Source organism: Notamacropus eugenii, chromosome 5, assembly GCF_028372415.1.
Source record: "Notamacropus eugenii isolate mMacEug1 chromosome 5, mMacEug1.pri_v2, whole genome shotgun sequence".
NCBI lineage: Eukaryota > Metazoa > Chordata > Mammalia > Diprotodontia > Macropodidae > Notamacropus > Notamacropus eugenii.
In genome coordinates, this window is record NC_092876.1 from 69,098,947 (window position 1) to 69,123,540 (window position 24,594).

General features: G+C 41.9%; 1 protein-coding gene across 9 annotated transcripts in view; it reads right to left on the minus strand.

The window, feature by feature from the left end:
* Positions 1-24,594, minus strand: part of EYA3 (EYA transcriptional coactivator and phosphatase 3) — a 114,862-nt gene that overhangs the window by 27,174 nt on the left and 63,094 nt on the right. For 5 of the 9 annotated variants that reach the window (XM_072609549.1, XM_072609550.1, XM_072609551.1 and 2 more), the window contains 5 exons: positions 23,335-23,401; positions 16,274-16,410; positions 10,751-10,888; positions 3,127-3,212; positions 574-757 (listed from right to left, as the gene is read on the minus strand). In XM_072609549.1, the coding sequence (XP_072465650.1) occupies positions 574-757; positions 3,127-3,212; positions 10,751-10,888; positions 16,274-16,410; positions 23,335-23,401 (612 nt within the window). The remainder of the gene's footprint in view (positions 1-573; positions 758-3,126; positions 3,213-10,750; positions 10,889-16,273; positions 16,411-23,334; positions 23,402-24,594) is intronic. The other 4 variants (XM_072609553.1, XM_072609556.1, XM_072609555.1 and 1 more) reach the window with 1 other exon arrangement.

The following is a 24,594-nucleotide window of genomic DNA, read 5'->3' on the forward strand; positions in this document are numbered from 1 at the left end:
TGGCCTTCCTGCAGCTTCCCCCACTACTCCTGGGTCTGCCTCTGGGTCCCAACAGAATAAAGCCCTTTAGATACTTGAAAGCAGCTAGGATGTCCTCTTTAAGTCATCTCCAGAAAATTGGCTTCCATCAGCTCCACATCATAACATTTCTATCCCAAAAGTATTGGTTAGAGATGTGCCTAGACATTCTGTAGAAATAAAGACTCAGCAGATGCCCAGGGAGCTATCATATAGACACAGGATCACATGATCTTTACCACACACAGGAAGATCATTAAGCTCTTTCCAGGGAGTCTGGTAGCACCACAAGGAACATGGCAAGACGGCAGGGAAGCCAAGGCCATTTGTTTACAAAGGATCCAAAAGAGTTGGGCCTTACATTCATCTGGTCCGCTTGGATCACTGACTCAGAAAGGAAAAAGATGACATTCCAATGTACCTTATCTAAGGAAGAAAGTCAACCCATGACGCTGACTTAGCACCGGATAAATAAAAGGTCCCCACAAATATTCAGCAATACTGGTTCAAAGGTATGACCTCAAGTGACAGTTCAGAATTACAAGGCTTACTCACCAGAGGAAAGTCTCTGTACTGCTGGGGCAGGCACCATGACACTGGGCTTCTCAGTCTGGTAAGTCGCTGCTGCTAACGTAGGGTTCTCAGTGTCACTGTTGCTCTGGCCTGTGACCCCAAAGCTGGAGCTGGGGTAGCACGCCTGGTACTGACTCTGGCCAAGGATGGTGTATGTAGGATAGTCCTGGAGACCAGAAGAGGGAATTAGGAAGGGACAGACAACATTCACTTCAGGATCTCCATTTTAAAATGATATTCTTCAGAGGAATGTGTGTCTAAGTAGTATCTGAAATGTAGCTTTAATAACACCCGTTACTGTGGGAATACTCAACCTAGATGTTTTCTACAATTCCATAGACACTTCTGTCAGTGTCAAATAAGTTATGTGGCTAATAGACAAGAGAGCAAACATTTACTGAACTATTACCAACAAAGCACTGGGTAAGGGATGTGAGACAGAGGTACAGTCACATATAAGACATAGGCCCCCCCCCCCCCCCTTCTCCCCTCTAGGCTGGATCACAGAGAGAAGAAAGTGAATAAGACATGGTAATATATAAACAGTAAGGGCCATCAGAATGTGTGTGGAAAGGAAAATAACATGGTAGGTTGGAATGGTCCGGGAAAGTTTCAGAGAGGCAATAAACTTGACCTGGGCCTTGAGAGATGAGAAGGGTGGGATGTACAGATGTACAGAAAGGAGGATGTGGGGGAGGGTCACCAGCAAATGTGCAGACCCAGAAACTGAAAAGGAATGCTCACTTGGTTCATTTTTGGAAAGTGAGTAGATAAGCCTGCTTTATCTACCAAGGGCCCAGAGGGGGCTGGGAAAGTTGGCTGGGGGCTGGCCTGTGGGAAGCCTGAGGGGTCTGGGCTTGATCCTGTAGGCATGAAGGGAGAGAGATACAATGAGAACATGGTTTTCAAAAGATTCATGTACTGGTGTGTGTAGGAATGATCAGGAGAGGGAGAGACTAGATGAGGAAACTGAGGTCCAGAGGAGTTCAGTGACTTGCTTAGGGTCCCATAGCTAGCATGGGGGTGAGTGGGGGGGAGGGGGCATTTGCACCAATGTCCTTCTAAATCCCAGCCTAGCAATCTCCGCATTACATATGCAGGTACTCGATTTAACCAAGGTCAAGTAGAGGCATCAGAAGTGGACGAGGCCATGATGAACAGAAAAGTACTCCTGAGTGACCACGGATAAAACTTGTGAATGGAAAGGTCTTAGGCACAGATCTGAGAGGAATCAAAGATAACTTGTTTGGAACATGGGCGAGTCGGAGAATAATGGGACGAGAGATACGGATGCTGCAATAAACACTGAATCTGAAGAGCTGACAGGTCATTACAGTGAAAATAGCTAGTAAACGACTGTGGCCCCCTGGTTGTTCCTTCCCTCCAGGCAGGAATTTTCACTGGCTGTCCCCCATGCTGGGAACGCATTTTCCTCCTCATCCCTGCCTTCTGGCTTTCTCTAAAGCTCAGCTGAAACGCTACCTTCTGCAGGAAGCCTTTTCCAATCCTTCCCTCTGTTCATTATCTCATGGTTGTTTTTATGTTGCTTCCCCCATTAGATTGTGAGATCCTTGGGAGAAGGGGCATCTGGGACAGTTCTCTGTATTCTTAGTCCTTAGCACAATGTCTAACACATCGAAGGAACTTAGTAAATGCTTACTGACTGATTGGTAGAAATGTGGGACAAGGGGCTGGGAGAGAGGTCAAGGCTAGAGATACTGGGGGATAGGTGTCTTCTGTACAGAGGAGAGGGCCGCACTTGCAAAGGTAGATGAAGCCTTTCCTCATCTCCTTCCTCTTCTGCTAGGACCTGCTCCTGCCCAAACTAGCTTGGTTTTATTTTGCATCCATCCTACATGTAATTATATATGTACATGTTGTCTTCCTTGATAGAACAGAAGCTTCCTGAGAGCAGGGACCATTTTCTGTCTGTCTTTGAATTCCAAAGGCTGGCACAAGAACACAGGAGTGCACGGGTCTAAGACTGGAAGCTCTAAGAGTCTAAGAAAGAGATGAGGAACCAATAATGGGTAAAAGATACATTCAAAAAGGGAGGAAAAGAACAAGGGTGGAACAGGGTCACATACATCAAAGGAGGCATTTCAAGACAGACTGGGAGGCATGGGATGGACAGGGCCAATAGCATCAAATGCTGCAGAGAAGGCAAGAAGATTGCTGTTAACTTCTGAGAGAAAAATCTCAGAAGATCAGTGGGGAGTAAGGCAGGTTTGGGTAGCAGCAATGGTTAACTAGAGAGCAACATGCTAAGTCTGACAAAAGAGAGGAGAGATAAAGGAGGCAGTTCTGTGAGAACGGAAGAGCAGGGAGGGGACAGCAGGGCCTTGGAGCTGCTGATAATCAGGGATGCTCTCCACAGCTACAGGTATTTGGGGGAGGGGGCGGGTGGGAAGAGGGTGTCTCCAAGATCTGGGGTTGGGAGTAGGAATAAGTATATATCCGAAGGCAGAAGGGAAAGAATGAGTGGAGAAGAAAGGGACCCTGGATTAGTGAATAGGAACGGAGATAACCAATTACCTGGTTTGAGATGCTGGCAACTGCTGATGCTGGAATATTGGCAATTGTGGATGAAGAGGAGATCAGGCTGGCATTGGTACTTGAAGCTGCAAGATTCAGAGTGTCAAAAGATATTAGCATATGATTATGCAGCTTTGAAAGGCCAGAAGAGGCTGCAAATGCATTAAGTGTGTAGGGCAACAGGGAGCAGGATACACACTTTGGCAAAAGAAGGCTGCAGTAGGTTCGATACTGTCAGGACCAAAGTCAGGTCAGCTTTGCTTCTGTGCTCTGCTCCTCAAACCAGACCAGACACCTGATTATAAACAGAAGACCCTAAACTGTCCCTGGCTCAGGAAGCTCACTACTTAATACTCAAGTTCCAAGGCAGCACACACAATGTGTACTCATGAAAACAATGGCACAAGTTAAACACACATGTAACCCAATCACTCCAGCCCATCATCTCTGGCTGCTGGAGAATGAATTACCTGTAATACGACCTACAAAGGGAAGCCAACAGAAACTCAGAGAAATCTCTGTGATAAATTCATGAGTAAGGGCTGTTTGGTTCCATAGTCCCCAAATCCCCTAATTCCTAGAGTGAAATAACTACTGTGGAAAGGACACTGTCCTTCTAAGATACAATATCTTCCTTGCATGTAATAGGCTCTTAATAAGTCTCTTTTGGAATGACTTAAAATAACACCATAAACCTGACTAGTAGAATCTGTTTAGCTTAACAGTCAATAAAAGAATGAATAAATTAACGAAAAACTATTTAATCAGTACTTACTATGGGCTGGGCAAAGTGATAAGCCAGGAATATAATACAGATAGCAAAAGCAGGAATACAATATGAAAAACAAGTCAGTCCTTGCCTACACAAGGAGCTTACATTCCAATAGGAGAAAACTGAAAGGGGGGAGTTGTGATGAAGGAGGGATGCTTTGAGGTCTCTTCAGTCACAGGATTGGTGAGTGGAGTCACTGGACAATGTACTGACACAGGAATAGCACTGCTGATTTGTTTACTGTTCCCAGCCCATGATGTAGAAAACAGAAAAAAGAGGGGAGGCATGAAGGCTGGAGTGTAATGGGGCAGGTCTGATGTAGGTTAAATATGTTGTACTCTCACCAAGCATGTCCCTAGGGTGAGAGCTGTGTGTGTGTGTGTTTGTCCTTTGTTGCCAAAGAAGACCACGCCATCAGAGAAACAGTGGCATGACTTGCACTTGACTTTGTTTTGAGTGAGGGAGGGCTGTGCAGGTCACCAGCCTCACTTGTCCTCCAGAGCCATCTGAATCCAGTGACCAGATATTCATCAGGATGACTGGAGATGACCAAAGATGAGGCAATTGGGGTTAAGTGACTTGCCCAAGGTCACACAGCCAGGGAGTGTCAAGTGTCTGAAGTGATATTTGAACTCAGGTCCCCAACTCCTGCACTGGTGCTCTATCCACTGCACCACCTAGAAAGGCCCCTAGGCGGCGCAGTGGATACAGTGCTGAGCCTGGAGTCAGGAAGGGTGAGAGCTAGTAAGAGGGCAACACCTACCCTGACCTGGTATGAAGGAACTTGCCAACGGAATCAGAGAAATGCAGAAAAGATGACTTTTATGGTCCGGAGAGGGACTGTCTACAGGTTGCTGAGGCATGCTGACATATGCCAGGAAATTCTCTTCACTGTCCACACTACTGCATAAATAAAACCCCACAAAGTCCTTTGGCTTGGGAATTAACTGAAGGCTCTCCAAGAGAACCCAGTACAGCTCCCAAGGTAAATGTCAAGAAATGACAAGCCAAGGTAACTTGGTATCTGCCTACAGTTCACCTCCACAGTGCTTCCCAGATAATGACTCCAGGATCTTCGAGATGCTAGCTTTTACTTTTTCTCCCTCTTTTTCACAAAAGCATCACAATGAGTCTCAGCTCAGACTTGTTACAACACACCAAAAAGCTTCACCATCAGGAGAATTACAATAGTTGAGGCCCACTTTTAGATAGTCATGAAACAGGGCAAAAGGATCAATCCTAAAGAAAATTTCCAAAAAACAAGATGGCAGATGAAGGGGTAACAAGAAACTCAACCACTCAAAAGTAAGAATGACAAATGTCCAATTCTGTTCCTGAAGTGTCCTACAAGGAAATCAACATGATTACCTGAATGTTTAAGTGAAATGAATGTGAACAAGGTTATAAAGTTAGACATGTTAATAAGATTAGATAGTATCACCCACAGTTTACTAAGAAAATGAGTCACAAAGAATGACTTGCCAAAGATCACATAATGAAGTCATTCTCCTGAATTTCTCACAATGCTGAGGACCAGAGGATCTAGACCTGCTAATCACCAGTTCCTAGAGCCCTTTAGCTGATATTTTTTTGTCTAGTTATTTTTTAGTTGTGTCTGACCCTCTAGGAGTCACTTAGGGGTTTTCTTCAAAAAGACACTGGAGGGGCGTACCATTTCCTTCTACAGCTCATTTTATAGATGAGGAAACTGAGGCAAATAGGGTGAAGTGACTTTCCCAGGGTCTCACACCTAGTAAGCGTCTGAGCCTGGATCTGAACTCTATACGTAACTTTAAACGCTAGAAAGTTTTTCTTTATACTGAACCCCAATTTGCCTCTCTACTACTTTTACCTTTTGCTCCTAGGTCTCCTCTCAGGGTTATGTAAAACAAGTTTCATCTTTTTCTCCCCCCACCATAAGCTAACAATCCAAAATCTATCAACTTCCCCTCACTTTCAGTCTTCTCTTCTACAGACTAAACTTTTTTAGTTCTTACAATCTCTTCTCACATGACATGGTCTCCCAGTCTGGGAAGCATGCCTAAAACCTCCTCTATTTCTTCCTTATATCCGGGCAATCTGTAGCACAATGACATGACAAAGAGCTTGTTTCTCCCTGAATTAATCTTCATCCAAGTGCTCTCCGCTGTGCTTCTCTGCTTTGGTTAGTGGGACCCAACGTCGGCCACAGTTCTGTCTGGGCACACTATAGGTCCAACCATCCATCTCTTAGGTGTATTTGGCCTTTCTTTTTCCTTATAAATGAAAATGAACAGACTTATACTCTACCCTTTTAATACATTCCCTCAAAGTGGCTTCATGGCCTCATGGCCTTGACACAGCCACGAGGGTGCCAGCAAGAAGCAGGCCTGCCATCCCTATACAAGCCTAATTGATGCTTTTCTGTTTCCCAGCTATATGAAAATGGGGAAGCAAGAACACAAGATGGAATCTAGCAAGGAAGGGATGCTCACCTGGTCTCATTGACTCAGTGGTTCTACAGGTCAGTGAGTTCAAATTGGAGAATGAAGGACACAGGGAAACTCCATGTGTATTGACAGGCGCTCATGTTCCCTATTTCTGTTCCCTAGTTAACTCCAGTTAACAGATAAGCTAAGTGGAGATTAAGCCAAGTATTCAGCTAGTATTCAAATTAATGAGATTGCCTTGTAGGTTTGAATGAGTTTCTGGCTACAACACAACAGTACAGACTTTTGTCGTACAAAGTGTGTGTTTGTCCTTTGTTGCCGAAGAAGACCATGCCATCAGAAATAATGACAAGACTTGCACTTGACTCTGTTTTAAATGAGGAAGGGCTGTGCGGGTCATCAGCCTCACTTGTCCTCCAGAGCCATCTGAATCCAGTGACCAGATATTCATCAGGATGACTGGAGATGACCAAGGATGAGGCAACTGGGGTTAAGTGATTTGCCCAAGGTCACACAGCTAGTGAGTGTCAAGTGTCTGAGGTGAGATTTGAACTCAGGTCCTCCTGACTCCTGCAGTGGTGCTTTATCCACTGCACCACCTAGCTGCCATGTTGTACAAAGTACAGGGCCCTGCCAGGATGTCAGTGATACTCAATGACTCTTCTATGCACAGAATCATGAGACTTTAGAACTGAAAGGGGCAAACTTAAGTGTTGTGGAAGGAGCACCAATCCTGGGGTCCAGGGATATGGATTTGAATCTAGATTCTGTTATTTACTGGACTCTAGGCAAGTCACTTCATCTCATCTTAGGGGTTTCAATTGGATAGCATGCAAAGTTCCTCCCAACTCTGGGTCAATAATCCTTGGATCTCATGAGTTACTGAAAGGAACACAGAGGCCAGGTACTTAATTTTATAGATCAGCAAACTGAGGAGCATAGAGAGAAAGTGAAATCACCTGAGCCTCATGGCTCCTGGGATAGGAGCAACATTGGCAATCAAACAAATACATGTAAAAAAAAAAATCTAACCTTAATAATCATATTCCACACTTTACACATCACCATTAAGTAGCCATGGTCCTCCCAAAATACTTTGCTAGCCATCCTGAAAATTAGAAGAGGTGGTGGGTTAGGAATGGGAGGAATTCTAAATGGTGAGCTTGATCAATCCCAACTGTAACAGAAGACTCTCCACTTGCTGGGTATACAACGAGGAATGAAATTTTGGAGGAGTGACACCTTATTTCTCCAAACAGGAGTTCCCACAGTAACAGGCAACAATTCCTAACTAGATAATTTCACTGGGCAGAGACAACAGCTTAGATTTAATCAACAACCACATTCCATGAAATCACGGATCTTATCCCAGTGAAACAGGTGATTCCTCAGTGAAAAAAGAAATCCTCAGTATGGTTGGTCAGACTAGATGACATGAATGAGAGCTGAATCACTCATTCCCCACAAATAGTCTGGACAGGGGACTCCCTTGGTTATACAAATATGTAACAACAAAGTTCTAGAGGGAAGACCTGAATGGAATGTTCAGGGCATCCCTAAGGACAGGAAAAGCTACTATTCCTCAAGGATTAACTTCAGGAGCAAGAAGCAATAGTTTTCAGTGTGTTGGTTCAGAGAGACAGACATCAATTCCCTGTGGCAAAGCAGGAATGCAAAGCCCAGATGGGTCCCCAATCAATCCACAAGCCTTTACTAATCACCTAATCTGTGTCAGACACTGTACTAGGGCGCTGGAGATACAATGACAAAAAGGAAACAGTCTCTCTTCAAGAAGCTTATTATCCCACTCCCAGGGGAGATAGATAACTAGTATTTGCAAAATAGGTACAAAGTATATCTGAGGGGAGGGTCTGGGTAGCTGGCATGAGGGATGGGATCAGGAAAGGTGTCATGTGGTTAAAAGCTGGTGACTGAGCTAAGCTTTAAAGGAAATCAGAGAGTCAAGTGGTGGTGGCGGTGAGGACAGAGGGCATTCAACACCTTGGGAACAGACAGCTTGTGCAAAAGCAACTGGGATATAAGATGGAGCATTGTATGTGAAGGACAGCAGGCAGACCAGGGTATAAGATGAGGGAAAATGTGTAACATGAATTGGACTGGAAAAAGAAGGTGGAGTCAGACTGAAGTGGGCTTTAAAAGGCAAACAGAGGAGTAGCAGACCAAACGCAGCTGTGAGCTACTGAAGGATAAGGACTGTGTGCGTGCATGCGTGCGTGCTGAATCACTTCAGCAGCTGTGTGGAGGCTGAATCAGAGCACCAGCCTGATGTAACTGATAAGTTCTGTTGCACAGGACTAATTTAATTCCTGCTCATTTGGGGAAAATGAGGGATGATAGAAATTAAATGCATTTTGAACAAAACTGAAGTTATCCTGTTTGATCTCTCAACTTAAAATCTTCCAAAGGTAAAGAGAACATTGTGGTTTATCACCAACATATGCTTCTCCTTACTTCAGCCATGAGTTATTCTTTGGGAGGGGGTACTTCCTCCACCAATGTAGATCACTACTCATTTAGCCACTTGGACTGACTTTCAGAGATGTGTCCAAAAACCACAATTAATCCCCCTGTAGTCAATATGATGAAGGACATGTTATAACGTAAGTTGATCCTCAAATGACACACGGTCACTGTCACATCCCATGATCTGCTATTAATTTTACAATCTCTCTTTTTATTTCCTTCGTCTTCTGCCCTAATAAATCTGATGGAGTTTGGGTTGTCTGTTTTCTTTAAGAAATTATGGAAATAAATCAGAGTGGTGAAGAAATGAAGTATAAACTGGATAAAAGTATTTGGGCATCAGAGCAAAAAGTTTCATTGTGCTGGAGCTCAACATATTTGTTTTAGATCGAGGAGCTAGCTCCTCAATTTAAGAGCCAGATAAAATTTTCAGTTTGTAAAATAAAACTAAACAGAAATGGGTGAAAGAAGAAGGCATAGCAGATTCCTAACTCACTGTTCAGCACAAATCAGCATCCTCAAAGATCTATTAAATAGAGGACCTGGGGAAAGATCCCCTCCTAGGAGGGGTTCTCCATTAGCCTTCCCTAATTTCCTGGCCATTCTTCCTTTGCCCCCTCAAGCCACGAGAGCCAAGTCAAAGCTGAGCTGACTGTGCTCCTCCCACAGGGCCAAGGACAAGCACTGTGGTGGCCTTCCTTTATAATGCTGAAGATAATAAAACCTGAACATGGAGGAGAAACTTGGAGGTAATGGGGAGCAACTGAAGGAAGAGGGCAGTGAGCCACTGAGAGTCTGCAGTAAACTTGCCCTGAAAGTACCAGACGCTCTGCTGGCATTCTTAGGCAAATCCTGGTGCTGGGAATTCACCTAGTCTTCATCTAACACAACTCCTTCACTTTACACATGATGAATGACATTGAGGCCCAGGGAGGTTAAGGATGTTCATCACTAGCACAAAGCTAGTAAATGGCTGAGCAGGGTGTCCCAACTCCTAATCTAACACCCTTTCCTGCTAAACCAGGATGCAGCTATCGTCTCAATGGAATGTGGACACCAAGCAATGAGTGTGATGGACTATGGTGGTAGTGATTATACTGTGCCTGAACCAATTCACCCTGGCGGGCAAGAGTACTGACATTTCAGAAATTGGCAAAAGCTACAAATCAGGGCAAGTGAAGAATGCAAACCAAACTTAAGGTTTGTCATGCACACAATATCCACCCACCCCCCTCCCCCCCCTGCCCCGAGACAGTTATTAAAACAGGTTGTTGTTGTTGTGTTTGTCCATTCTCAAAGAGGACCATGACATCAAGATGATGACATGACTTGCGGTTGACTTTGATTTGAGTGAGGGAGGGCTGTGCAAGGTCTCCAACCTCACTTTCTTCTCCTGAGCCATCTGGGTCTAGATCCAGTGGCCTGATATTCATCAGAATGACTAGAAATGGCCCAGGATGCAATGTGAGACCCTGGCCCTTTCAGGCTTAGGTCTTATCACAATATTAACATTAAAACATGTACCAGCCCATTCTGGTTATAAACCAAAAAGCATTCCACACCTCCTATCTCCCCAGGGAAACCTTTCACACCAACAACCAAGTTCCAGATCACAAAATACACTCTCTATACTAGCTTGCAGCACTGCTAAAACCCTGTTTTTAGCCTTTCTACATACCAACATGCACACGAGCATGCTTTTAGCTCTACTGTGACAGCTCACAAGCCCCAAAGCAGGATGCATGGTACAACTGACATTCCAAGAGCTAAGCTACAGTGCTACGTGGGTAGGTAGAGACTAGTGCCTGCCTCAGCTCACCAAACACAGAGAGCATGCACAAATTCACATCTCGCCCCTTCTGCTTCCCCGACCATCTGGAGAAATATGTAGACGTAAAAAACAAAACAAAACAAAAACAACAGAACCATGCCTCTTTACCTTGAATGGGATAAGAGTAATGTGCTGGGCTTGGCTGGCCTGTGGTTAGCCCTGTAGTGCAGGTAAGAACACTGTGTTGACTTGGAGCTGGAGTCTGAATTAAACCACTTTCAGGTTTCATACCTGGCCACAATGCACCTGAATCAGATAAATTGGACCAATTACAAATGAGATACCAGGACCAAAGGCAGGTTTGTTGCCTGAAAACGTCAGCCAGTTGGTCTATGTCACAGAACAGAGTTAAAGCTGCTAGTAAAAGAAATTTGTTGATCCTCCTAAAGTTAATTATATTCAACTAACAAATAAAGGTACAATAGTATCAGAGTGAGGCAAGAAAGAACACAGACATCTTGCTGAAGCCAACAGCCTTAAATGGCCGTGTAGGTTCATTTCAACTCTCTGGGGAAATTCACCAGTGTTCAAAGAGGGAAGGAAGACCAGGATGGAGCCTAGCTCCATGGTCCAGAGAAGCTATAAGGCCCTAATTATTTTGGACTCCATGCTGGGCTCTGCACAAGAGAATGTTTTAATCTCAATTACCAATGATACCTCATTTATTGGTCACTACCCAAGGAGATCCACATAAGCATCAAGTTTCTAAAAAAATCACTTACCCCTTTGGGTAAAATTAAAAACCTATCTTTTACCCACCTGGGGGTGGAGATCATTCTAAAATACATCATCTACATCCCTGGGCCTTCTTAAAAAGTACCTTGAACAGAATGAGGCCCCTTCCAGAAGACCCAGCACAAACAATGATTGCCCTGTAATAAAGTGATAGTCTTAGAGGCTACTGCATGCGTAGAACTGCCTGACCCTCCACTCAACAGCTCCAGCATCTTGTACATTTTACATTTGTGTATCTGCTTCTTTCATCTCTTCACTTGTAACAGCTGTTACTTCTCAATGTGGCCAGCAGCCCCACTCCCCACTGTAATCCTCTGAAGCCTCAATTAAGATGTGGAGGTAACCCTGGAGTCTCAAAGACTAGGTCAGTAGAGTACAAGCTCCTACCAAGCTGGAATGTCTTTGAGTATAGGCCTAGCAATGACTTATCTCTGCAGTCCCAGGAATAGCTCAACCCAGTGAGTTCACAAAGGGTTCTTACCCCAAAGTTGGTCATCATTTATGGTCGCAGAAACCCATGGGAGATCATCTACCAAGGCCTGGAGGGGCTATGCTATGTGTCAAATTGGGGAATGCTAACAGATAAAATCACGATCATTTGAAATACTGAAGTAATCTGTGGTCTAGAAAGCCAGATCAAGAATCATTTCTTTCAAAAAAGGTAAAAAAGCTCTTACGGGTCATCACTGGTTCTCCAATTAGCTGCCGGGCATGGACTTTGCTACTACTCTTTCTAAGGCTCATAGGCTTGGATGATTTTTCCTAGTCTTTTTTTGGATGGTTGAGTTTGCCTGAAAAGTCATTAGTATTTCAAGATGTAGTTCAGAGTAGGTTTGTGAATAAGAAACATGAAATCAGTGTCAAGGCCACGCTAGTAAGGCAGCGAGGTGGTACAGTGGATAGAGCACTAGAACCCTAAATGCACTTACTAGCTGTATTTTACTAGCTGGGCAAGTCACTTAACCTCTGTCTGCCTCGGTTTCCCCATGTGTAAAATGGGATTAATAACAGCACTCACCTCGAGGGGCTGTTGTGAAGAGCAAATGAGATATTTGTAAAGTATTTAAAATGGTGCCTAGCACACAGTAGGCACTAGATAAACGCCTATTCTCCTCTCTTCCCTTAAACATCAATATTCATTTAGTCTACGTAACCCTAAACCAAAGAGGATTTGCTAACAATGGAATAAACTTGAGTCAGAAGGTTTCACTTAACCCTGGCACTCAGTCAGTCAGCCAGACACTTCGCTGCTATTTGGAATGCTTGTTGTCAGATTTATTTAACACACTTTAAGAAGTAAATGAAGCCATTGGAATTTCAATGAGGAAACAACGAAGGCTCAGTAACTGTTGTGTCCAAGTTATGAGGCCACCAGCATGTGACATCAAATTCTATTCTGCTCTCATGATTTTCTGAGGATATTTAAGGCTAAGGAAAAGACACCCAGACAGCGCAAAATGACAGGGCAAAGCAGTGCTCTCCTGAAGGATCCCTGCACTCTTCCATACCCTCTCTGGTCCCTCTGAACCCATTGGTTATTACTGCATTTCATCACTTCTGTCTATCACGTTGCTCCCTCCTAATATGGCTCCACTTCTCAGCAATATTTGTATAAAGATATTCATATGCAGATCAGAGGATGTTAGGACTTCAAAATCATCTAGTACAATATCCTCATTTTACAGATGAGGGAACCAAGACTAGGGGAGGGGCCAGAATTAGAACCCAGGTCCTTCCAACTCATGGTCCCATGTACCATGAACTAACGCCATACTGTCTCCAGTCACTTTCTTTTAATTGTCTAAAACTTCATCTGGTGCATTCCTTTCTAACATGCTAAAAAATTGGCAAATTCTCAAACCAATGTCTGCAAGCTCCTTGGAAAACCAAGGTTTGTTATAGGTAGCCATTGTGCTTGTAGGCAGTGGCCCTTCCTAACCACCAACCCCTTACCATCTCCTCCCCCAAAAAAACCACACAAAATGTAATTAACATTACTAAAATAGATCCTTAGCAGAGATTAGTTTGTTAATAACTGAAGAATATTTCAACGCTGAAAACACGGGGCAAGTGATCTCACTTTGTCTCTGCTGACACAGCAGATCTTGGAGTGAGTTATTTGATTAACAACTGAAGCACTTAAAGAAAAAGTAAAATGGTGGTAGGCAACCACTAAGGCCATGAAAAAAATCAGGCCCCCTTTCTTCACATATCCCTTCTATGAAACTGAAAAGCACTGTCCTTATCTCCTGCTTTCACATGTCAGAGGAGATGACATCCTCTCTCATCTCCTTCAAAAGAGATCATCTAACTACCACCTCCATCTATGAGAGAAGCTTCTTCATTTTAGACTCCTTACTGAAAACAGATGACTACTCTCTAGCAAAGAGAGAATGATCTGAGACCAGTAGTAAGAACTGCAATTTGAAAATGAACTAAAAATAAGTTAGGTGTTGCTTAGAAGTGTACACTTTAAAAACCTGCAAAGTACTATTCAAGGGTTATCATTACAGTTATATAAACATCCCCATACAAATTCTCCTACTACCTATTCTCCTACTACCCAAAGTGCCATGATAACAAGAGAACAAGCAGAGACAGAGCACAACTTCAATGAAGCTGCAGTTTACACCTCTGAAGATCACTGTGATTTACAAAGGTCTTTCCTTGCAATAGCTCTGTCTGAGAGATAAAAGTTTTCTTATCTTCCATTTATGGATGAGAAAAGGGAGGCTCAAAAAGATTAGACAACTTGCTCATCCATGGTCACACAACTGAGGAATCCCAGGAAGGGGGCTCAGAAGCCAAGGAATCTTACCAGGACTTGAACGAGAATCCACTCTACTACAGACACACCTGAAAAGTGGTCATCAGCCACTGCATGAAAATGTCCTGTCAGCGCCCTTGCTACCTCAAGAAACAGCCCCTCCATTGTGGGCCAGTTGGAGCTGTCAGGGAGTTTTCCTTCCCAAGAAACCTAACTTCCTAGTATATAAGCAGCCCCGCTGCTGAGTCTGAGGCAAGTTTCAGCCCTCTCCCACAGTACAGTGCACAAGACGCTTGACAGCAGCTATCTCATTCCTTCTAAGTCTTCTCCTCCTCAGGCTTCGTATGTCCTTCAAATGATGCTTATACAGGATGGTCCCAGTCCCCAAACATTATATTCCCATCAAGAATCTACCACAAACCTAAACTCAGTCAGTCACCCATTACTTAAAGTCAAATCAAATGAAAATGGTGGGATGATGTTAGTTTTAGGAGGCATATTATGAAATATCAGTCGTTTTCCACTATTGAAAAGCTGTCCCCCCACCACCATTAAATCTAACCAAAATTAAGGGAAATGTTACAGCTTCCTTGACAATGTATGCAGAGGTTGTATCTACTTTTTAATTTTCATAAAGATAATGAGTGAATCATAAAGAATATTTTAAAGAAATGTTATCAATGTTGCTTTAATGCTTTCTTAAATGCTCAAAACAAAGGCTTTTAGGAAAATAAATTAATAAATTCTACTTTGCAAAATTTTCTTCTAATTTTAAAAACAAAAACAAAATTAACAAATCTCTATTAATTCTAACATACTCATATTCAGGTGTCTATATAGTACCATATTGAGACTGAGGAGTAATAGCTGGATGGCCTGAATGCTCCCCTGGTAACCTATGGAGTGTTGGAAGGCCTCCTAGTGCACTGGGCAGAGAAGTTCTAGGGAAGGGTACTGGGAGAACATGGACAAGAAACACAGGTCTGGATAGAGTAGGCCTTACATAGTTGGAAAGTGAGGTGGTTAAGTATATGACAAAATATCTGATTCAGGGAATGGGCTAACAACTTGACAGGCATGGATAACAGACAGTGTAAGCAGGGGATGAGAAGGATTCCAAAAAAAAGAAAAATCTCCCCTTTACTGACCCAGCAAAGACTGCCACAGTCATTAGGTACACTCCTCGCTTTGCTGCTTCTGTAGCTAGCTGAAATGAAGGTACAACGTTGAGTCTGAGGGTGATGAAAGCTGTGCCTTCTACTACTGCCACACAAAGGCCAAACTGGCCTTAAAAAACCCAAAGGCAGCCACCATAACCGTACATTCTGGATGTCTGGTGACTACCAGGCAGTCCTCAAAATACAGCTTTTCATATAGATTGTGAGCAGGTGAAAACCTTATTAGCACACTCCTCAAATCTCATTTTGAAAAAAAAAAACTAGATAAAACCTGAGTTGCTTTTAACCTTTGGTAAAAGATACCATCACTGCTTAAACACCGAATAAATCCACACACATTTTATTGATATTATTACTGTTACAGAAAGTTTGGGAGTTCTTTCCCCATTAAGAATATCTTTTGATTTAAGCAGAATAAGCATTTGGCAAGAGTGAGAAGCAAAACAGGAAACATATCAAATATAGTACAATATTCACAGAGGGGGTAGGGACTTCAATCTTGTTCCAACAATAAAGAGCTGATTACTTACCTCCTCACAGAGCATTTATTAAGTCCCCATTGTGGGTGGTGATATATTCTGCGCAAAATAAATACAAGAGGCACAGCCTAAACGCTCAAGGACCTTACCTAATACTAATATATTTTAGCCTTCCTACACTCCCACAGATCTAAAAAAATCATAAGTTTTGTCTGATGATTTAGACATAAGCTTTATAAGGCTCTCAAAAAGGATTTCTGAGGTACAATTTTAAGTCTCATGCATCACATACAACGCTGACATCCAGCATGGATTACTGGGCACCCAGCATGCACGCAGATAAAACAGAGTAGCTGCTCAGCAAAGAACAATTACAGGTCCTTATGATGCCTGTCATGCCCGCTGTTTTGGAAGGGAAGTTTGTAGGATTATCATCAATATTCCTAGAGATTGCATAAATAATACACCTTACCAAAAGGAGGTAGTCCATAGGTTTGGGTTGCCTGAGGGTAGACAGCATAGGGTTGAGACTGCTGAAGTGTCTGGTACTGAGTCTGGCCAGAATAAGCAGTCTCCGATACAGGGACCGATAGGATATGTGCATAAGGTCTAGAAAAATCAAAAACAACAACAAAAAAGAGGTGCTTACATGAGACATTTCAATTCTATATAATTCAAAAAACTTTTAAAGACTACCTGCTATGTGCTAAACATTGTGTGGGATACAATGTACAGATACAGCCCCTAAACTAAAATAGTTTATAAGTATGGGAGAAAAGACATATAAACAACTCTGTAACAGGTAGAATGTCATGGTTGCCACAAATGAGGTACAAATAATGGAGGCAGAGAAAATGTATAGATGGCATCTAAATTTGGGGGGAGTCAAGTGGGTAGAGATTATGGAAGACTTAATGGAAGTGATGGTGATTGAACTGGGTCTTGAAAGTTGGGTAGAATTTCCCCAAGAAGAGACTAGAAGGGAAAGAAATAAAAGAGTAAGCCAAAGAAAAGCAATACAGTTCTGGTATAGCAGAGTTCATGAAAGGAGTTGGTAGATAAATAAACCCCATGCTAAGGAGTGTGGGCTTTACTTGACTGGTAAGAGGAAACCATCAAGAAACTTAAACATGAGATCAACACTGAAAATTTTGTTTAGGATGACTGACCTGGCAATATACACAGGGAAGACTAGAGGAAGGAAAGGAAATTACTTACAAGGCTAGTGAAATAGTCCAAACAAGAGGTAACAATAATCCAAAGTAGGGTAGAAGTAGAAATAAGAATGGAAAAGAGGAGAATCAAGAGGAGACAGAATTCATGGTATGGGGTGATATGGGTGTGGGAGGTGTGGAAGACGGAGGAGTGGGGGTGTTAGAAGGAACAAAATCAAGGTGAACCTTGGTGACTGGGAGGTTAGTGATATCATTTACCAAAGAGAGAAGACAAGAAGAGGGGAAAGTGGGTGGAGATGAATTCCATTTTGAATATGTTGAGTTTAAGGTGTCAGTAGGACATGTATGCCAAGCTATTCAACAGAGAGTTAAGAATGAAAGTCTGGAGCTCAAAGGAAAGGTCAGGGTTAAAGACATAGCAATGGGAGACAAAGATTTAAAAGTGAACATGTTGTACACATTGATGAGAACACCAAGGGAGAAATAGCAAGGGTTAAGAAAGCCAGAGGTAAAGTCTTGAGAAACTCTTGGGTAGCAGGAAAAAGATTTAATATAAGAGAGTATGAGAAATACATAAATGAAGAGTTAATATCAGTATTAATAAATAACCCCAGGTAGCTTTCTCTGTCGCAAAAATAATCACAACCTCTGGCTAAGGTTCCCAAGTAGTAATATCATAAAATACATGCCCTTTCCCTTTTCACGTTCTTCACATATTTTTACTCTTTAGTGCTTAAAGAACAAAGATGTCATAGAAATGAACGCCTTCAACTGAGTTTTCAGATGGAAGAGCAACTTGAATTAAAAACACTCTTCAAAAGTTGGAAGTGAATGGATGGCCTCTTAATGACTGAGAAGACTGTAAGCATACTTCCACGGTCCCTTTGATCCAGCAATGCTACTGCTAAGTCTGTATCCCAAAGACATTCCAAAAAAGGGAAAAGGACCAATCTGTACCAAAATATTTATAGCAGCTCTTTTTGTGGTGGCTAAGAATTGGAAATCAAAGGGATCCCCCATCAACTGGGGAATGGCTTAGCAAGCTGTAGTCTATGATTGTAATAGAATATTATTGTGCTACAAGAGATAACAAAAAGATCTACATCCAGAGAAAGAACTGGGGAGTCTGAATAGAGATCAAAGCATACTATTTGATTTCTCTTTTTTCCCTCATGGTTCCTCCCATTTGTTCTAATTCTTCTTTACAACATGACTAATGTGAAAATAGGTTTAATAAGCATGTATGTGTAGAGCCTTTATCAGATTGCATGCTATCTTGGGGAGGGGGAAAGGGGAGGGATACTGAAAAAATTTAAAACTCAGCTTATGGAAGTGAATGCTGAAAACTAAAAATTAATTAATAATAATAAGAACAGATTAAAAAAATGACAACCAGGATGATTTCAGAAAAACCTGGAAAGACTTCCATGAACTAACGGACAGTGAAGTGAACAGAATCAGGGGAATGTTGTACACAGTAATAGCAATATTGTTCAGTGAAGAACTGTAAATGACTTAGCTATTCTCAGCAATGCAATGAACCAAGATAATCCCAAAGCTCTAATGATGAAGCATACTACTCACCTCCAAAGAACTGATATTGAATATAAACTGAAGCATGTTATTTTTCATTTTCTTTCTTTTATTAGAGTCAAAATGACTAATATGGAAATGTTTAACCTATATCTGATCGCTTACCATCTCAGGGAAAGAGGGGAAGGAGGGAGGGATAGAATTTAGAACTCAAAATTTTAAATAAAAACAGGAAGAAAAAAAGCCCCTCAAAACTCAGTCCCAACCTATCTTCTTTTTTTAAAAATTTATTTATTTTTAGTTTTCAATATTCATTTGTACAAGATTTTGAGTTCCAAATTTTCTCCCCATATCTACCCTCCCCCCACCCCAAGACACTGTGCATTCTGATTACCCCTTCCCTCAATCTGCCCTCCCTTCTATCACACTCCTCCCCTTTCTTTATCCCCATCTCCTCTATTTTCTTGTAGGGCAAGACAAGATTTCTATACCCCATTACCTGTATTTATTTCCGAGATGCATGTAGAAACAACTTTTAACATTCATTTTTAAAACTTTTGAGTCCCAACTTCTGAACCTTCCTCCTTCCCCACTGAGAAGGCAAGTAATTCAATATAGGTTATACATGTATAGTTATGCAAAAGACTTCCATAAAAGTCATATTGTAAAAGACTAACTATACTTCCCTCCATCCTATCCTGACCCCCATTTATTCTATTCTCTCTTTTGACCTTGTCCCTCCCTGCAAAAGTATTTACTTCTAATTACCCCCTCCTCCCATTTGCCCTCACTTCTATCATCCCCCCACACTCCACTTTCCTGTAGTGTAAGTCAGATTTTCATACCAAATTAAGAGTGCATGTTATTCCTTTCTTAAGCCAAAGGTGATGAGAATAAGCTTCACTTTTTTCACCTCTCACCTCCCCCTTTTCCCCTCCATTTAAAAAGCTTTTTCTTGCCTCTTTTATGAGATAATTTGCCCCATTACATTTCTCCCTTTCTCCTCCCAATTTATTCTTCTCACTCCTTAATTCTATTTTTTTTTAGATATCATCCCTTCCTATTCAGGTTACCCTATGTCCTCTGTCTATATGTATATAATCCTTCCAACTACCCAAATACTGAGAAAAGTCTCAAGAGTTACAAATATTGTCTTTCCATGTAGGAATGTAAACAATTCAACTTCAGTAAGTCCCTTATGATTTCTCTTTTCTGTTTACTTTTCATGTTTCTCTTGATTCTTGTGTTTCAAAGTCAAATTTTCTATTCAGCTCTGGTCTTTTCATCAAGAATGCTTGAAAGTCCTCGATTTCATTGAATGACCATTTGTTCCTCCTGAAGTGTTGTACTCAGGTTTGCTGGATAGGTGACTCTTGGTTTTAATCCTAGATCCTTTAACTTCTGGAATATATTCCAAGCCCTGAGATCCCTTAATGTAGAAGTTCCTAGATCTTGGGTTATCTTGATTATATTTCCACAATACTCGAATTGTTTCTTTCTGGTTGCTTGCAATATTTTCTCCCTGACCTGGGAACTCTGGAATTTGGCTACAATATTCCTACGAGTTTTTCTTTTTGGATCTCTTTCAGGTGATTGGTGGGTTCTTTCAATATTTATTTTGTCCCCTGGTTCTAGAATATCAGGGCAATTTTCCTTGATAATTTCATGAAAGATGATGTCTAGGCTCTTTTTTTGATCATGCCTTTCAGGTAGGCCCATAATTTTTAAATTGTCTCTCCTGGATCTATTTTCCAGGTCAGTTGTTTTTTCAATGAGATGTTTCACACCATGTGCTATTTTATCATTTTTTTGGTTTTGTTTTATAATTTCTTAATTTTTTATAAAGTCATTGGCTTCCATCTGCTCCATTCTAATCTTTAAGGATTTTCTTCAGTGAGGTTTCGGATCTCCTTTTCCATCTGGCCAGTTCTGCTTTCTAGGACATTCTTCTCCTCATTGGCTTTTTGGATCTCTTTTACCATTTGGGTTAGTCTATTTTTTACAGTGTTATTTTCTTCAGCATTTTTTGGGGTCTCTTTTAGCAAGCAGTTGACCTGTTTTTCATGATTTTCTTGCATCACTCTCATTTCTCTTCCCAATTTTTGCTCTACTCACCTGATTTTCAAAATTCTTTTTGAGCTCTTCCATGGCCTGAGACCAATTCATATTTTTCTTGGAGGCTTTGGATGGAGGAGCTTTGACTTTGTTGTCTTCTATTTGCATGCTTTGATCTTACTTGCTGCCAAAGCAAGACTCTATAGTCTGGTTCTTTTTTCAGTTTTCTCTTGTTTCCTAGACATTTACTTGACTTTTGAGCTCTTTGTCAAAGCAGTTCTCTGCTTCCAGTGGGGATGTACTGTCAGCTGCTCAATCCCCCCACAATTTGTGAGCCTCGAGCTCCAGAAACAATGGCTGAAGCTGCTTCTGCTGCTGTTGTGGCTGCCTCAGGTTCCTCCGCCCTCTCCCTGCTCTGTTACCCTGGGGCTGGGGCCCAGACCACTTCACTCTCTTGCAGTGGTCCCACAGACTTTTTCCATTGACCTTCTAATTTATCCTCACTGTTTTGTGTTCATGAAATCTGAAAACCATCACAGATCTGAGAGATTCAGTCCCTCCAAGGCCTGCTCAGGTCCTGTCTGTGCCAACATGTCCCATACTGGACTGCACCTTGCACCCTGCGTGGCACAATATACACTTCCTGGCAATCTTCCAGGCTGTCTTTGCTTCACTCCATCATTCTGTGGGTTCTGCAGCTCCAGAATTTGTTTAGTCATTTTTTTACAAGTATTTGGCTGGGCAGGAATGCTCTAGAAAGTCTGTGCTGTTACTCTACTATCTTAGTCCCGCTCCCCGCCACCTATCTTTCTACCCTTATTGAACATTACTGCCCCTGATACTACGTAACCCAGTCAGCCTGGCTGTTTCTCTCCTGACTCTCTACCTCTCAATCCTGTGCGGTTTAACTGGCTGTCACACATGCCTGGAATGCTCTTCTCTTTCTCTTCCTCTTGTGAGTTGTCATCTTCCTTTAAGACTCAGCTCAAGCACCTTCTTTTGAGTTTACCCTTTCCTGATCTGTCCACTAGCTAATGCCTTTCCTTTCCAACGACCAAGTATTTCTTTATGTGTATCCACTTTATGCTATATAGATTTATATCTGTACTTAAGGTCTCCTCCTCGATGATGTAGCCTTGCACATAGGATTGTTTTATCTTGTGAACTTATATCCCTGGCACAAAGGAGGTGTTTAATTACTTATTGATTTATTGGGTTGTGACTCTATGCCAAGTTCCAGGGCACCTTCTCTGTACCGTTCAAAAGGAAAAATTCCCTAGTAATTAGCTATGAAAGAAAAACCAAGCAAGACCAGAATGTCTCAGCTTATAAAGGAAGAAGGTGGGAACAGTCTATGTGGGAGGATCTTTTTCTGTCTTTCCCTTAAGAAATCAGAGCAATACATCCTGGAGAGTCTTCAACACACACACACAGAGACACACACAGACACACACACATGCCCCCCTCCCCCGACTGTCCTTTTCAACCTTTCCAAAATTTGGTGGTGGTTGTGGAGGCATTAAATTAAAAAAATAAAAACAACCCATTTTTGTTTTGACCTTAACAAACATCAAATAAAACAAGCAATTCCATATACAAAGTAGAACAGAAACAGTAGAATGTACACCGAACTACAAATCACCATTGAGTACATCCTGCTTTTCCTTTTAAGCATATAATAATTCAATATATAACTTTCCAAGATATTTTGCTTGTCTGTGTTTCCTTCTGACCTCCTTTATATTCTCTTCCATGAATTTTAAAATGCTTTTCAATGTCATTTTTAAGGGACTAATTTGAAAAGTGCACGGTTCAACAATCCTTTATACATAATAGGTGATCAATAAATATTTGATGAATGAAAGAAAAACTTGGAAAATTTCTCAGAGTATATGCTGTGCTTACATTCTAATGGAATTGGAATATTCTTTGCATAACACATAAAAAAACAAGGTCTCTAGGGTCCACAACCCAAGGCACATGGTATCTATAGCACACACAATCTGACAATCAGTCACAATCTCCAGTATATCAACTGGATTACTTCTCTTTGGTGACAGTGTTTAGGTCCTCCTCACAAACACTGACAATTACAATAGTTCTGTTCATATTCATTTTTCCCAGGAGAGTTCAATAAACTTTCAAATTTAGTGATATCATTTCCTGCAACAGTTCTAAGAAGAATGCTGCAGCAAACTTTCTGCATTTTGCCTTCAGAGAAGCCCCATCTATCTGTAGTCAGGAAGGACATGTGCTTTTGTGTTTGTACAAGCCCCCCCAGGCCCAGACTCCTCTGGATGCATTGCTTTTTCAAGGTGGGTTTTAGTCCTTACCCAAACAGCCAGGCCTCTTAGAGGGCTGCCCTGCCTAGGACACTCACAGGCTTGTTTCTCCTGTAAGGCCCTTCCCTCGCAAAGGTCATCAGCCCAAACACAGGACAAGTCAGAAAATGCCAGGGTGGTCTGCACTGATGGTCCTCATTAGCCCCTAGAGAGGGTGTGAGGTCCCAGGGAAAGAGAGTGAATCTCTGCTATTAATACTTTCAGCACTTCCTAACAGAATGCTTCCCTGTATGACTCCCAGATTAATAAGATTCATGAGAACATCTGGCTTATAGCAGCATTATGCATCTTTATGCCTGGGGAATCGTACACTTATAGAGAGAACGAGGGATAAGAAAAAAATAATTTAGTATTCAAAGTAAAGTTGGTAAAAAAAAAAAAATCCAGAGAAACGGTATATAAATTTTGGATACGGTGAATGAACTTACTTTGCAGAATACATCTGTGAGGTATAATCATTTGATGATCGAGGGATGTAATCAGCACATGTCATAACTGAAATAAAAAAGATCATCAGATTAAAAAAAAAAGAAATAGAAATAAACTGTTAAACAAGGCCAAGTGGAGTTTTTACATATCTTCATGGTATAGTCTTTAAAAGCAAAGCAGGAGGGGTGGTGTGTTGAGGTGGAAAAATAACTGGAGTGGAAGCCAAGAGACCTGAATTCTATTCCCAGATATGGCCAAGTGGGGCCACAGGCACAGCTCTTTCCTCTAGAGATCAGTTTCCTCATTGGTAAAACGAAAGGACTGAGGGAGCTCCTTTGGGCTCTGGTCTTCTGTTCCTGCAGAAACAGGGAATGCCACAAAGACAGGAACATTTCACACCAATACAGGTTTCAGCGTCCTCCAGATGCTCACATATAAACTTCCTAAGCGAGTCACAAGTTGCATTCAATGCCCTCTTCAATCTGCAGCCATCTCTACTTCTGGGGAGGCAGCAGGAGCAGCTCTGCCATCTCCCAGATGCCTCTGGAAGCAAACTGGGGAGCCAAGGTCTTGCCAATCAGGTGTTCTAAAACTGCACCTGCTTCTGCTGACTTGTGAAGACTTTAGACCCGAATGGACATCAAAATAAGAACTCTAAAATGGCTTTAGTTTCAGCAAAGAGCTAGGTTGAGAATCTGCCTGTAACTAACAGAATCACAGAATTTTAAATGTGAAAAGGACTCGGGAGATCATTAAGTTAATTCATTCACTTTGCAGAGGAAGAAGTGATATCCAGAAGGGAACTTACACAAGGGTAAAGAGAAAATCAGTCGCAGAGCTAAGACCAGAACCCAGGCTTTTGGACTCCAACTCCACAATATTGCTGCTATAACAAAGTATGGTCCATTTTTGAAAGGTGTCACTTAGGGCTGTCCAATGTCCCCTGAAAAGTAGCCAAAGACTGAGTGGAAGTAAACTAATGTGCAGAAGGAGAAACAGAAATTTGGACTCCAAGGTTTTCCTAATGCTCTTGGATACTCCATGGGGGTATTAGATTTTCTTAGCCACATCCCATCGTCTTCCCAGGGAGCAAACTCTCAAATAAGCAAACAAAGTCAAATGCTCACTCCCCAGTGGCAGGAAGCAAACTCCTATTGGGCAAGTCCATTCTACATGCAGACCAATACTAGAAGTGACAAGCTTTTACTAGAATTCTCAACAGTTTAAGAACTTTGTCTAAAATTAATAAGACTGTGCTC